The 15,839-nt window shown below is 42.7% G+C and overlaps 1 protein-coding gene across 4 annotated transcripts in view; it reads left to right on the forward strand.

Annotated features, from left to right (window-relative positions):
- Positions 1-15,839, forward strand: part of AP3D1 (adaptor related protein complex 3 subunit delta 1) — a 46,972-nt gene extending 31,133 nt beyond the window's left edge. For 3 of the 4 annotated variants that reach the window (XM_040591071.1, XM_040591073.1, XM_040591074.1), the window contains 17 exons: positions 87-228; positions 1,165-1,236; positions 2,196-2,271; positions 3,081-3,280; positions 3,976-4,049; positions 5,301-5,324; positions 6,409-6,613; positions 7,355-7,417; positions 8,040-8,138; positions 8,645-8,794; positions 8,931-8,978; positions 9,371-9,560; positions 10,649-10,737; positions 11,790-11,875; positions 12,316-12,437; positions 13,187-13,266; positions 13,644-15,839. In XM_040591071.1, the coding sequence (XP_040447005.1) occupies positions 87-228; positions 1,165-1,236; positions 2,196-2,271; positions 3,081-3,280; positions 3,976-4,049; positions 5,301-5,324; positions 6,409-6,613; positions 7,355-7,417; positions 8,040-8,138; positions 8,645-8,794; positions 8,931-8,978; positions 9,371-9,560; positions 10,649-10,737; positions 11,790-11,875; positions 12,316-12,437; positions 13,187-13,266; positions 13,644-13,739 (1,816 nt within the window). In that variant the 3' untranslated portion in view covers positions 13,740-15,839. The remainder of the gene's footprint in view (positions 1-86; positions 229-1,164; positions 1,237-2,195; positions 2,272-3,080; positions 3,281-3,975; positions 4,050-5,300; positions 5,325-6,408; positions 6,614-7,354; positions 7,418-8,039; positions 8,139-8,644; positions 8,795-8,930; positions 8,979-9,370; positions 9,561-10,648; positions 10,738-11,789; positions 11,876-12,315; positions 12,438-13,186; positions 13,267-13,643) is intronic. The other variant, XM_040591072.1, reaches the window with a different exon arrangement.

The following is a 15,839-nucleotide window of genomic DNA, read 5'->3' on the forward strand; positions in this document are numbered from 1 at the left end:
AATAAAGCTAAGTGTATGGTGAGAAACACAGCTTGAGTTAGTACCCCAAGCATTACAGTGTGTGTGTTTACTGCAATTCTTACCAGCTTGGACCTTGATGCCTGGATCAATGAACCTCCCTCAGACAGTGAGTCTGAAGATGAAAAGCCCAAAACAATTTTTCATGATGAGGAGCAAAGGCATTCCAGACATAGACAGCCAGAAATAGATGAAGAGGAACTGGCCAGAGTGAGTGAATGTTAAAATGCTTTTCCCTCCATAATTCACTAGTAACGTTAAAAGTGCTACTAAAGCAGTTGGAGCTGTTGAGGATTCTCCATATAGCCAGGGAGCCACCAGCTCTCTACAGCTCTGTAAATCTGATGATTTGATGTGAACAAAATACATGTATTTGAATACAGGTATATTTCTTAGACATTATGGAATGCATCTGGTACAAAGTTCTCTTGGAAGCCCAGCTTGGCTATCTTGTCCGAATGGAAGCAAGATCGTATAAAAACCAGCCCTTGTTAGGAGTTTGGAGCTCTTGTAAAAATCTGACCTATAAACTGTGTGGTGTCTGGTGCAGTCCGTTTCAAAGTATAGGGTCTGGAGGAAGGACACTTGTGCTGGGCTCTGCAATTATTTGGATTTTTACACGCCACTTCCATGGGTGTACTTCTGTTATTGTGTGTGCTCTGTATTAGCAGAAAAAGAGGCATCTTTGCTCATGGATTTCAGCAGCTTCTGTGAACTACTCTAATGTGACTGTTTGCAGTAGCGGTATCACCTTTCTTGCTTCTGACCTTTTTGTTTTCATAAAGAAAACTTTTTATTGACTGATATCTTCACTTCTTCCTCTGTTCACAAAAATGAAAATAGAAACATTTGGATTGCCATCAAAATCTGGTCTTTGGGAAGTTACCCTGTCTAGTCTACAATTAAAAAGCAAAGAAGGGTTGTTCTAACGAATATTAGTAGTAACAGTACTTGTAGTTATATTCTAGTATGTCTTGTAACTCAAAACTGGTTTATCTTCTGCAAACTACTGTGCTGTAGCCTTTTTGCAAGTAGTTATGTATTGTTCCAAAAATTTAGGGAGTTTGCATTTTGCACTTTGATGCCTTTTTTTCTCTCTTTGCTTATAAACAAACATTCTAACAACACACACTCTTTGCCTCTTAGCGTCGAGAAGCCCGGAAACAAGAACAGGCTAACAACCCATTTTATATTAAAAGCTCTCCCTCCCCACAGAAGGTGAGTGATCCTGCATTAAAATATCTTGCTGGCCTCTAATATAATTGTGTAAAGGATTGCTGATTGTCAGAGCTCAGCTTCCCTCTGGGACTTTCTGATTATTGCCACTGCAGTTCTGATCAGTGTGCTGGCTGCAGTGGCTACCTACAACTGTCTTTAAAAGTCTTGTTCGTGTTGAGAAATTCACAAGTGATGTGATATCACCAGAGCAGCCAGTGTTCTGTGAGTCTGGTGGACCGCCAGTTTAGAAATAAGGAAGTGGTAGCTGTCTCAGCTCCCATGACACAGTAGTTTGGAACGGTCTGGATTAACTTGTTATGGAAAGCTCAGTATTTGTATTTCAGTAAAGATTCCCTAAAAGCTCTACAGAAACACTTCTCTGTGCCCTTGTGTCACAAATTCACTGCCTGTGCGGGGTGGTTTGTCCCAGCTCTGGGTGATGGATGGGTTCAGATTGCCAGGCACTTCGTTAAGAACAATGAAGAGGGGAGTGAACCTTGAACATGCTCCTCCTGAACATGCAGTGTGTTTTATGAATCAAAAGGTCACTGTGGTTTCTTCTTAACACCTTTTTCAGGAAAAGAATCTGCTTTATTCCCAGTATATCCTAAGGACTGCCCCATTTTCCTCAACTCAAACCTCAAAAATTTGTCTTGAAGTGGCAAGTTACTAGCAATAAAACACAAGCAAAAAGATTCTTCAGATTGTTGCAACAAGCCTTCTTAGGGCAGTAGCAGGGTTTAAAAAAGTGGAGCTGAAAGTAGGATCTTTTATAACAGTTATCAGCTGGCTTAAAAATGCACTCTGCTACCACACAGGATTTAGTACTGAGCTATTTCATTCCCATCTTTTAAAATGTTCACTTAAGGGATTAAACTGCTTGATGTCTTGAAATGTGTCTGTTTATATAGATCTGTATCTGGCAATGCTTAAAACGTAACAAACTTTCATTTTCCCAGCGGTACCAAGACACTCCAGGTGTGGAACATATACCTGTGGTCCAAATTGACCTTTCTGTCCCCTTAAAAGTTCCAGGTAAGTGCAACTACTCTTTAATTACAGAAATTCAGTTAGACAAAAATAATTATTCCTCCTTGGGAATTCCTCCTGAGGTTTTTAAGAGCAAGGAGCATACTTCCATTAGACTCTTAAATATTTATCTCCTGAACTTACATGTGTTTGACCGTAGTAGTTGGCAGTCCAAGTGCAGTGCCTCTCAAGACAGTATTAGATTTAATTCTGTGATTCAAGTATATTGTGCAGCCTAGTCTGTAACACGTAAACTAACCACTGTTCTGTGTAGGTAAGTCACCTTGGGAATGTCTTAAAGGGCTGATGAAGGTAATCAGGAGACATTGAGTCTAATGGTAGAGGTACTATTTTAATAACTTGTTTCAAATACAAAAAGGTAATTGTATAATGAGTTGTTTGATACACCCCTGAAAAGCTGCTGTTGATGTGTGGTACGTTGCGAGTGATGCGTTCTAAGTGCAGATATTTAAGGCTTACGTAACAGTTTTTTCAGAAAGCATGGGAAGTTGTCAGCGTTGGTACGGCAGTGGCACCAGTTCTGCTTAAAATATCAACGTTTAGATGCTCTTTGTAATCCAGTTAATGTGGACAAGAATCAGGGAGCAGGACAGACCTCTGTCCTATCTCTGGCAAGATGGAGGGTGATAGTAAAACTGGTGCTGGAGGGGCTGTATGTGTGATCAGATGGAAGCACAGAGGTGTTGAGCCTTCTAATTCGGAGTGAACCTTGCTTCCACCTTCCCAGAACAGCTGCTTCAGTGATCAGTGTCCATGTGGACTGTAGCCTGAAAGCAGTTTGGCTTCTTCTGCAGGAATGCCTATGTCTGACCAGTATGTTAAACTGGAAGAAGAGCGAAGACATAAACAGAAACTGGAGAAAGACAAGAAAAAGAAAAAACAGAAAAAGGAGAAAAGAGGTAAACATCATCGTCATAACTCTTTGCACACAGAGAGTGAGGAGGATATTGCTCCAGCTCACCATGTCGATATCATCACAGAAGAGATGCCAGAGGTCAGTTGCTTTGTTTGGTGGGGGGTTTCTGTTGTGAGGTTTATCTGTGTGCTGCTTTTGAGCAATTATTTTTTTTTTCCCCAAAAATTGCCAGCCAGTCTGTACTGCTGCAGTTTAAGAGCTCTGATTTCTTGCAAAGCTGTTCAAGAAACGACTGATTGAGATGGTCCTAGGCAGTTCTTTGCAGGGGAGAAATTATTGTCTTTTTGTGCACAAAATTGCCACTGAAGCTATTAAAAAAACCCAACAAACAAAACAATAACAAAGCCAACAACACAAACAATATGCATCTCTGCTATAAAACTAACACTGTCCAAATAGTCACTTCATTTTGACATTAACTGCTTCACTTTGACATTAACTTGCTGTCTAGTCAGCAGGTTTGCAGCTGATCGTAATTAATTGCACATGCTAATGATGTAATCTGTATTTGTTCCCAAAATTCCCTTTAATCAAAACCGAACAGCAGCAATTCAAATCCTGCAGTTTTTGAAGAATGGCTTTCTGTTCTGAATTAATCTTGTAACTAGATGCTGCATTAAAATGCATTGTTCCCATAACTTACTGTGCCTGACTGCAAGCTGGCCTGTTCCAGGGTTAACGATCTTAAACGGGGTTGGGCGATGTAAAGCTGTAGTTTTGGAATTGCCTGTGGTTTGCTGCTTCAGTGGATGGTCTCATTATCTCTCCTGCAGAATGCTTTGCCCAGTGACGAAGATGACAAAGATCCCAATGATCCATATAAGGCACTTGATATAGATCTGGATAAGTAAGTGACAGTTTTGTATGTGAATTTACTTAATTGCTAACCAGAATGCATGAGGGCAGGTCTGGGGCTGAACTGGCAAAGGCACTATCTACAGTCCATTAGGTGAAAAGACTTAATGTCTCTTGCCATGTCTTGGATGTAACCTTGGATGATCATCCAGGTTTGGGTTCCCACTGCAGCACAGATGATAAAAGCAAAGCTACTGAAGTAGGAGGGGGTTGGGGAGGGCCAAGGGAATTATCTGGTGTGGCTGAATGACCCTGAAAACCCAGGCAGTGTGCCTGGGGTCAGATCTGAGTTAGTCTGAGCTCTTGGGTGTACCGGTATCTCTCTGGTCTAACTGGCATTGGCATTGAGTGCGACCTGCATTCACCTGCATTCTTCTCAGAACCTCTGTACACGTGGCAAGCCTGTATGCTCTGCGTTGCGACCATGTGGCTGGTGACAGCCCGTTCGTCACATCCCCGTTGCTCTGTAGGCATTCAGTGTGGTTCCACTGTCGAAAAACGTTGTTCCAGTGTGATTGAGTGAACTGCATATTGTAACTTCGACCAGAGCCTGGTCCCTGTTCAGCTACTGGAGTAATTTACAGTACTGGACCCTAAGGCTGCAGTGCAGCAGACTCTGAATCCCTGCGTGCCATGCGATAATTAGCAGTGGGCTGTTAAGTATTGCATATAAAGATTTTATTATTTTTTTTAGTTGCTGTTTTACAAAATCAACTTGCTAAAAATAATTGCTGATTTATAGTCCATGGATGCATCCTGTAAAGTTTTGAAGGCTGTGCAGGCACGTGTGCATGCATAGTATCTCTCTCTCTGGTACTCAGCTTTAAAGTCTGTGACATTCTTTTTAATTCTCAAATCTGTAGGGCTTTGGTCCCTCAGGACCTTGCAAAAAAGTGATGTAGCATTTAAAAAAAAATGCACAGTTTCTGAAAAAACTTCCTTTTTTCATGAGCTGGTTACATCTCTCTGAGTCTGCAGTGGGCAAATATGTAAAAGGAAATTAATTTCTGACTGTAGACCTTGTATTTGCATCACAAGCCTCAACAGCATAGAACAAACTGAACGGAACAGTTTTGGAATGCTGTGCTTCAGGAGGCATCTTTGGACTTTTGTTTTGTTTCCATCCATTCTCTTTCCATTTCATATGAGTCAGTGTGCTCTCCTGTCACGGTTTCTCATGTCTCTGTCCTCTCTTTTTCTTTCTGTGCTTGCACTGCTATGTCTGTGTCACGCTCACATGCAGTCTGGTTTCAGGGAAGCCTTCCAGGTAAGAGTACATTGCTTAGTGGGTGACCTTCTCTGTCAGGTCAGTTGACACCAGCGGACAGCATGAATACTTGAAGGGTGGTGAAACTACTGAAATCATTGACCCTCAGATTTGTGTGGGTTTTATTTCCCCACTGACTTTCAGCACCAGTCCCTTTTCCTGTACAGGTATATGTGAAATAGCTTAAAGATGAGATCTGTTCACTGTTCAAACAGACAGGGTCCATGCTGCCCTTAGAGTGCGTGTTTCAAAGTAATAAAATTCATTGGGGTGGGTTCTTCATGCAATATAAGCAAAATAATTAAGGTGGGCGAGACCTTTAGAAATTTTCCTAAACCGGTGCTTGCTGCTCAAACATAAAAATTAATATCAAGTAAAAGCTGTAGAAATAGCAAAGGAGGCAATTGGTGAACTTCTTACTGATTTCTGGACAGTGACAAGCATGCAGAAATGTCTGGTGAGTTTTTTTTCCCCAAGTAATGGATTTCGGATACAGTGTAAATCTGAACTACCCATGCTTTAGAGAAATAGGTACCCATAATAAAACACATTTTTGAATGTAATGGTAGAGTACAGATTCATAGCATAAACTTCCAAAATGAAACAGTTTATTGCTTAAAATAAGCACTTCAGCTGGAGTGATCTGTTCATCAGTAACAAAACCCACCCCCTTCAAGGGCTGTTTGAGCCACGCTATCATTCCACTGCTGGAATTCCCGCACTGTTGCAAATGCTTCCCACTGTTTCATGTCTTTGCTCTTTGGGAGTGGTTTCTTTGGAAGTGGGGTATGTTCTATAGGTTTTACTCAGCCTGCAGGTCTGTAGTTATCACTTTTAAGAGTGATTAGGTGTCAGCAAGAGCTTGGCTCTTAAGTCACTTTCAGAGTGTTTCTGTTAACTTCTAATCTGCAGGGCAGTGTCTGCAGTTACATAAATAAACTTCAGGTACAGAAGCATGTGCTGATTTAAGACTTTTGGAGCCAAACTCTTTAAAAACAAAGCATACTTTGTCTTGGTCCTCCAGTAGATAATCTGAGCTGAGGGAGACTGTTTGCAGAAGGGTAATGGTCTCTTTATTTTTAAGACCCTTAGCAGACAGTGAGAAGCTGCCAGTGCAGAGGCACAGAAATGTTGAGACCCAGAAGTCACCAGACTCAGAAGCTCCCCTAGTAGAGAAGAAGAGCAAAAAACCCAAAAAGAAGGAAAAGAAACACAAAGAGAAAGAGAGAGAGAAAGGAAAGAAGAAAGAGAAAGAGAAAAAGGTAGTAGAGGAGGAAGAAGAAAAACAGGTAATTCTCCAAGGCTTGCATTATTTTAGAAACTGCTGTTATGGGCCATATTTGTTCTTGTGTTGTTTGTTGCTTGGGAACAGTCACATTTGACAATTCAAACAGCTGGATGTTTTCAACCTTTATTTCCTTAAATTTTTACAACAGTAAGAGCAGATATTTAAAGATTTATGTTAATAAAAATAACATTTACTTAGCCTCATAAGATAGCAGAATTCAGCTTACTGCAGCCTACACAGCAGAGCCTCCAGATCTAATGTGGAAGCTGAGTTTATTGATATTTTGTCTGCCCTTAAAATGGGGAACTCTTTAGCAAGATACCTGGAACTCACTTCTGTTCTACATCCTGTCCCCCATGTACTTCAGAATCTTCCGGTTACAAAACCTGATGTTAGTTGTCAGTTACTCTGAAGACTTGAAGTATCCTTCTTGTTAACCACTCTGCAGAGATGCACTTTTCCCCTAAGATGCAGCCAGTGTGCTGTGATGATGCTTTGAATGCCTGTAGATACTGTGATACGCAGGGTACTTTGCAGTTACTGTCAGCTGTGTCCAGATTTGGAAGTGTGCTTGAAGGCTAAAGTTAAGCTTCCCAAACTATTTGCTCCTAAATGTATTGCAGCATCTGCATATAAGCATTCTGGAGCAGTGCATTTCCATGAAAACTTAAGGGTTTAATTGATATTTTTTTTTAAATGCTATCAAAACAAAGATAATTGGTTGTTTTCTCTTGAAATTCAGGAGGAAGACTTGGATTTCTGGCTCTCCACTGCTCCACCACCTGCTTCCACTACCCAGCCACAGGTAGACATCTTAGCACATCGCAGGAAACTTTTTCAGATGATTGCATCTTAGCTGTGATCAGAGTGCTTTGTCATGCTGCAGGAGGGATGGGAAGATAGGCTTTGTCTCCTCCACTTATTGCTATGAAGCGATGACATTTTATCTCCCCAGTTTACAGACACTGTAGTGGGAGGTTTCAAGCTCATTCTGCTGTGCAGATCAATGGATAGAAATATAGATGCAGCTACAGGCTTGGTGGATTTTAATATTATTGGTGGAGTTTAATATTGTTGTGTGGTTTTATTTCCTAGTGTGAGCTAGACACTAGCAATATTAATAGACATGAGAGACACAGTCTGAAGGAGTCTCATGAATTTTGATGGGAGACTTCAGAGGAAGAGACAGGGAATATAAAGGGATGGATTCCTTGGAGGAAGTATTTTGAGTCTTGTCCTCAGGTGATCATATTTTCTGGGTTTCAGAGGCATAAGATGGAAGGTTTGTTGCCATGTTAGTCTAATGCAATTTCTGAAATAAGAGTTGGTGTGAGGCGGAGTGTCATCTTAAGATCTCTTTTGGTGTGGGATTCAGTTGTTTCAGCTGCATTCAATTACTGTCATAATTCTTCTTTTAATCTGCTCAGAGTGAGCCTGAAGCAGGTGCTGCTGTTGGGGCTGAACCTCAAGAGGTGAAAAAGGAAGAAAGGGAGGAGCGAGAGGAGGAGGAGGAGGATGAAGGGAAGGTAAGTGGTTTAAGTTGCTGCTACCCTTAGCCATATTCTCCTTGTGTCTCGTATTCCTTAAAAAGAAGCACACAGGAATCACAACCAGCATCCTGTTCGGTATAGTGACCACCTGCAAATAGGCAGCAGTGGAATGTTATCATGAGGAGGACCTTCATAGGAAGAGGTTTGTTTGTTCTTTGAGCCAAGGCTCGGGAAGCAGTTTTAAAGCTGAGCTTCCAAACAGTTGAAGAAATTTGTCCTTCCGCTGATCCCGGGCTGCTTTGGGTTAAGGTGGTGTCACCCGAGTGGGGAGCAAGGGTTTACTGGGACTCAGCACAGAATGATGGTTGGGGTTTAAGGAATGGGAACTCTGTTTCAGGTTCCTGCAGCAGAGAGAAACTTGGTTCAGGCCAGAAGGCTGCACAGAGGGAGAGTCCAGAGTTGAAAGATGGTAGAGAGGTCATGATGTAATGACTGCAAATACAGGGTTTCTTTAAGGGTTTGTTGTTTCTTGTTCTTGTTAGAAATCCTCCAAACATAAGAAGAAAAAGCACAAGAAGGAGAAAGAAGAGAAATCAAAGGATAAAAAGAAATCCAAAAAGAAGAGTCATCACAGTGAGGAGGAGACGACAGAGTCTGTGCAGAACGGAACACTAGATGATGAACCACTACCAGTGAGTAGCTGTGCACTGACAGCCCTTGCCTTGGAGAAAAGGCAAGGAGCTAAACTCTTCTGGGAGGAAGGAGAACGTCAACTCTTTTCAGAGAAACTCATTATACTGTGACTGTGACTTCTTTCTTGTCTTTCAGCCTATGTCCAGTTACCGCCTCCTTGCTGAAAATTCATACATTAAAACGGTGAGTTTTTTGACATTCAAATCCAGATGTCTCTTCTGGTTTTGTGTTCTCTAAGAAAAGAGGGGATACCCTGGGGATAGTATAGTGACTTGAAGTAGACAACACTTAATAGAAGAACTGTTTAAATCCCAGGAAGGAGGAATATAAGAAAGTTCCACTTGCATTCCTCTGGATGTCCTGCTTAACAAGTTTTTAAGCTGTTGATTTTCCCACTGCTTAGCGTTACTGTGGAGCTGATCATCACCCTGCTTTTCTTTGTCCTGCAGTTGTACCGAATTACTTTCCTTTTAAAGCTTGCGTTTTTCTGATGCTGTGTTCTGTTCTGGGGGTCTGCTGTTTGAAGTTCCTGAGACTTTCCTGTGATGTGTATTTTTTTTTTTCTTCGTTTGCAGACATACGATATTCAAGGAAACCTCCAGAACGATAGTCAAGTTACTGTCTCTGTTATCTTTGAAAACAAAAGCACTAGCTTCCTTAAGAGCATGGAATTAAATGTCCTGGACTCTCTCAACACTAAAATGCTCCGACCAGAAGGATCATCAGTACATGATGGGATACCTGTACCCTTCCAGCTACCCCCTGGTATGCGCAGCTTTGCACAGGGTTCTTGGAGTATGTCTAGTCCTGCACTGCCCTCCTGTGGAAAGAATTCTTTGAACTTCTTGCTCCTTGCTGTTTTCCAGAAAGACATGTCCTTCTGCCTGGGCTTTCACACAATTCCCTGGAGAGGATAAGCCTTCTTACAGTATGGCTATAAGCACAGGTGGTTCTGTACAGCAAGAGCAAAGCCAGTAATGTAGGGCTAGGAGTCTGCATGTCCGAGTTCCTTTTTCATGTGACTGCAGGCTGGCACACCTTTGAACGTGCTACCATGGCCAACGACAGGAATCCAAAATTCATGAGGAGTTTGCTATGATATTTAAATGAAACAAAGTTATAGGTTTGTGGACCATTAGCATCCACTCTGGATTTATTCTCGAGCTATTGTTCCACTGTTTTAACGGCAGAAGCCATGTGCAGTGAAGGTTTGTGATAAGTATGTGCTTATTTGGATGGGGAGCTGAGCCCTTAAGAGATATTAGACACAGAGATGGAGGATAATTACTTCATACATAGTACAATAGTACAGTCAAATCGCTGAACTTCTTTGAATTTCACTTCCTTTGCCAAAGAGTTAATTTGAATACTGAAACAGCTCACAGAAGTCTTCTGGGATTTAGTGGCTTCAGGGTGCATTTTGATCCCCCACAAAAAGCAGTGGGTCTTTTTTTTGTTGTTGTTCTGTATAAGGCAGTTCTTGACACAGACTTGTATAGTAAAAGAAAAACACAGAAATGGAATTTGAATTAGTCTGAAAACTACTTGGAAAGCTGTATATTTTTCCAGTTGAACAAACAGTTTAAATTTATTGCCACTGTCACATACTTTGCCCAGGCGCTTGCTCACTCAATAACCTCTACCAAATGCCAGCTATCACTGCTGCTTTTCAGAGACCCGAGAGCTAAGTGCTGTAACACAGTTAATTCACAACAGGAATTGTGCATATAACTCTCTTCCAACTACATGGAAAGTTTCAAGCTTAGCTACTACTGATCAGTTTATTCTAACCATTAGTTGCGTATGGAAACCATTTTCTGACCTGACTTCTCCCTCTCCTCTCTTCATGCTAGGAATCTCTAATGAAGCCCAGTTTGTGTTTACACTTCAGAGTATTGTTATGGCTCAGAAGTTAAAAGGAACACTGTCCTTTATAGTCAAAGTAAGTGCAGCTTTAAACTCTGTTTCTGCTTCCTTTGGAGAACCGCGTAAGGGAGCTTGACTTGGGTGGAAAGCACTGCTTTAGAGCTTTTTTGAAGGCATCATTTCATCTTTGCTGCACCAGCCCATTCTGTGACGTGAGAAGTATTTTTACATGACATCTTGTGCAAAGAGTGTCTAGAATACTGCATAAGCATGTCCTAAATTGTCATTCCTGGCAGTGTGTGAGCAATGCAGCCTGAAACATATGCCACATTGTCAGCTAGAAAATCACTGCAGTGGTGCATCTGCTGGGGAGAGGAGGTCAACCAACTAGTGAGAGATGCAACCCAGAGGCTGTTCGTTTTGATCTCAGTTATCCAAAGATCAGTTGGACACTGCTACCTGATACAAGGCTGGGAAAACAGTGATAAGAATTAGATAAAGTTAATAAGGATGGAAATCCAGAACAAGAGTAAGGTTAGCTGAAGGCATTGTTTAATTAAAACTATTTGCCTGTATAAGACTATAGGGGTTTCTGATCTTATTTCAGTAAAATTACTAATGAAGGAGCTGCGTGAACAGCTTGAAGGAAGTAAATGGAGACAGTTGTGGCTACTTCTGAGTCAGCCATTCTCTCTTATTTTAAGGGTTTCTTCAAAATAGTATACTAGTTCTATTTTCAGTACCTAAGAAATCTGGGAGATACAAGGTTATTATTTTCCTTGGGAAATAGTGAACTGTAAAGGCACATCTCTAGGTGTTAGTTTAAATTCAGTCTGCTCAGTATTTTTCAGCAGAGTGCAACGAAAAATGCAGCTCAGTCCCTCCGGTTGTGTCCCTTACCTGCTCTAGGTGTACGTATCAGCATGGCTGCCCAAATCTTTTCTCTTAAGTGGCCTGATGTTGTAGCGTGATGGCTGTTCGGGGCTGATTCTTCAGGCCCAGCCAGGGTACATCAAAGGGAATCGAGCCCTAAAGCTCTTCATTGGTGCCTGTTTGGTAGGTGGGGGTGGTGCCTCCTCTTGCTGCCTCAGGGCTCCCATTCATCTCCTTTCCTTTGACCTGTTGCAGAATGATGAAGGTTCAACCCATGAAAAACTAGATTTCAAATTGCACTTCAGTTGCGCTTCATACTTGATCACGACGCCTTGCTATAGGTAAGTGCCATCTAGGGAGCACAACATTGGTGCTTTTGCCACCCATGTGAAGCTGAGCTTTGGCTGCAGGCCGTCTCTGCAAGATATGCAGCATGCTTTTGATTTTGGCTGCTTGTGATTGCTTTGGTTATGGTTCAGTTATCTTGTGTAACGTTTGACTGTTAAAATATGTCCATCAACTTATTTCAAGTGAACTCTGGAGAAGAAGCTATACGCCCTGTATGTAGGCTGGTGGAGGTTGTGTGGAAGTAGCTCTGGTTGAGGTCGTAGGGTACTCCAGTGGAGTGTGCTTCCTATATTTGCTGTAAACCCATTTTCCTAGAGCTTGGTAGTACTTAGACTTCTGCATCCTGAGATGTTTCAAGGTCTGCATGGGGCTAATGTAGCAGATTTCCTTTGAATTTCTAGTATGAGTGTTTATTTTCCTTCCTGTTTTGCAGTGATGCTTTTGCCAAGCTCCTAGAGTCTGGAGATCTGCACATGAGTTCTATTAAAATAGACGGAATTAGCATTTCTTTCCAACATCTACTGGCAAAGATCTGTTTTCATCATCATTTTTCAGGTGAGTCTTCCTCGATCCAGAACCTTCTGCAAAATTCCGTATTCTAAAATTTCTGCTGTGCTTGGCAAGTGCAATGCTCTGTGGCCTCAGCGATGACAGAAGCAGGTGATACCCAGATCAAATAAATTTGGGAGAGGAGTTTTTTCCAGTTTTGTAATATGCTGGTATTCTCAGAGCATGCAGTGTTCTTCAAAATGAGTTCTCCCTCTGTCCCTGTGGCTTTCTTCCGGTCCAGTGAGGCATGAGGCAGGTATCATGAGAGCAGCTTGCTTATGGCTAGGGCTGCGACTGTTCTCTGGAGGGTGTGTTAGATCTTCAGTGCTTCAGCCTCCCTCTTTTCCCAGTGCTTTGTTTCAGTAAGGGAGAGCCTGAGCTATTCAAGTTTGGACTTATTAAAACAGAGGTACTGGATGAAGCAAAACAAATGGCTGTTTCATCATGCTCTGGTGTGTGCGTTAGATGGTGTCTCACTGAAAGTATTTCTGGGGAAGAGATTACATTCTGATCAGCATTTTTGCCACAAAACCTTTGCAGCTTGCTTAAAAGACGAATGACTAACCTCCATTATTGCAAAATGTCCCAGATAGGAGCCAGGCACATACATCATCCTGACCCCGACTTCCTCCTCCCCTCACTCAGTAGAAGCTTCTCTTCCTTGAGGCCAGGCAAAGCAGTGGTTCCTCTTCACAGGAAGCAAACCTTACATTAAAACCAGGCCCACTAAGTGAAAACTCCTTCTTTCTTCATAGTTGTGGAACGCGTTGATTCGTGTGCATCAATGTACAGTCGTTCTATCCAAGGCCATCACGTCTGCCTACTGGTAAAAAAGGTGAGAGCATTGTAACACTCTGACCTGAAAGAAGGTAAATCTGCAGCACTTTCTGTCTTAACAGAAAGAGGGAAGTATTCCTGTCTAAGTCACCCAGGGGCACCATGGGCAGCTGAATTCACCCGGCCCATCTAGCAGTTTTTGCTGTGCTACTACGCAGCTTGTACCTCGCCATGGGCTTTCTGTTGCCCAGTGCATACTGGGTGGGTAGCAGCAGCACTGGTGGCTTCCCCAGAGTGACCTCTCGGCAGAGCCTGCTTCGCTCCTGTGCAGGCTCCACCGCCTGTTTCCAATCCCTGAACTTGTCTGGGAGTAAAATTGTCCCTGCTTAGAAGAGACTAATGGATTTCTTTTTTTTTTTTCTTTTTCTTTCCAAGGGAGAGAACTCTGTATCCATAGATGGGAAATGTAATGATTCCACCCTGCTTAGCAACTTGTTGGATGAGATGAAAGAGACATTGTCCAAGTGCTGAATATTCCTTACAAAATATTCCAACTACAAGAAACACACCTAATGTGTAAAGATGAGCAGACCCAAGTGTTAAATTTCTCCCTCGTACGCATGTACTATCCTGGGGCACGTGCTTTTCAGTTAACTCCACCATTGTTGGCAGTTTAGACATTTTAAGGCTGTATGTTACCTTTTTATTTCAAAACTTTTTACAAACTGTGGTGTTAACCCTTTCTAGCCCAAAGAGATCCTGGTGACATGACTGGAGGAGGGAGGGAGGGAGGGGCGCTATTTATTCAGCAGCTCATGGAGATCCCATAAACCTCGCCATCTGCGTGGGACGGTGGACTAAGCAGAATTTTATCGACAGTAGCACAGAGTCTGTTGCTTGTGCTTCTTGCCAGGGAAGGTTGACTTGATCCTTAGCCATGGAATATGTCTTCAGGGCTGCTGTAGTTGATGTATATTTCTAGCAGAGGCTGGTGCTGGACCTGAAGGCCTCTTTTTTTTTTTTTTTTAAATATGATTTATTATTATTATTGTTATCTCAAGATCTATTTTGATCAGCATATAAACATCCTCCATCTCCTTGAGCTAATCCAAATGAGCCCTGTGAGAACTGGGGTGTTGGAGTTTCTGTTTATAGTAGTTGCCTTGAGCCTTAACCTTCATTTAGTGACAGCTGAAAGAGTAGAGCAAACGCATGAAACAGGCTGGAAGTGTTACTGTGTGGTTCTCTGCTCCTGTCGACCACCCCTGCAAATGGAGTCTCTCATGCCTCTCCCCTTTGAGCAGTCTCTGCTGATGTGTTTTATGAGTCCACTTCAATTTCACATTCCTGAAAAGTTAGGGTGTAGCAAGAAACTGGAAATCCAAAGGGGTCTGTTCCTGCTTCTGTTATCATTTTGCTCACCAGCGGAGGTTGACCACTACCAGCTTAGAGTGCCCACGTGTGTAATCCCTTGTGCTCACACCAGTTTGCAGCAGCCCTGCTCCCTCCCTCTGTGCTGTGAAGTCGGAGGTGTGATGCTGGCTCCGTCGTCCTCCTCCTCGTGTCCGTGGCCCTGCCCTGGCAGTGGTGGCTGCAGGTTGAGCAAGCCCAAGTGGAACCGGGTCCCTGCGGCAGAGCTCGCCCTGGGGGGGTGGCAGGAGGGAGGGGGTGGCGGGGGGCTGCAGCCCTGCATCTGTAGCGAGCAGGTTGCTTTAGAGGGAAGAAGGGGAGGGTCTAACCAAGCAAAGCCCGTTCTGCACTAGTGGAATCCGGTGGAATCGCTGACTGGAAAGGGATGTCATTGTGTCCTTTACAGAGATGCTTAGCTGATGTCCTCCAAGATCTCTTGCTTGCTTTTTTTTTTTTCCTTTTTTTTCTTCCCCCCAGTTCTTTTACTTTCTGTTCCATACCCAGCAAGCTGAGAACACACTTGAACGGTTTTGCTTTGAGGCACAGGTCAAGACCTGCCAGTTGCTGGTACCAGAAGGGTCCCCAGGGAGGAGTCGGGTTGGTCTGTTCTTCTCCAGCGCTGTCGCTGCTCCGACGGGCGTCAGCAGTGCTCCAGAGTGGAGCTAAAACCTCACGCAGAGACAGGATAAAGCGTTGATCTTCTCCTTTGGGTGAACGTCCTGTACTTTAAGCGTGTGTTGTGCTCTTTACACTCTTCCCATGTTAAGGTATTTTTGCAAAGGCTCTGCTCTGATGTCATCACTAGGACCAGCTTCATAAGTGACCGCACTTGCGCGCTGCGGGAATTGGTTTGCAGCAAGCTTCACCGCGGGTGGAGCGGTAGGATTTGGTATTGGTCAACCTCCCTTGGTTAGCCAGTTTGTGTATTAGAAACTGAACATATTAAAATTGTCTTAAAGGATAATGTTCCTCAATTAGTGTTCCTTTTTTTTTTTAATTCATGGATGAAAACTGTCACTTTAGCATGTAGAGTCTTCTCTTACAGAATCCTGTGCAGTGATTCTAGAATTTTGAAATTGTATGATGTGTTACATTCGCAAATTTATTTGCTATCAACATTCCCTTAAAACAACAACAACAACAAAAAAGAAAACAACATACCACAAGCTGCTGTAATGATTTTGTGTCAAGATGATCCAATAAACTTTCAAAACAAAGTTA

The sequence above is a fragment of the Falco naumanni genome, chromosome 4, assembly GCF_017639655.2.
Source record: "Falco naumanni isolate bFalNau1 chromosome 4, bFalNau1.pat, whole genome shotgun sequence".
In the NCBI taxonomy this organism is placed as follows: Eukaryota; Metazoa; Chordata; class Aves; order Falconiformes; family Falconidae; genus Falco; species Falco naumanni.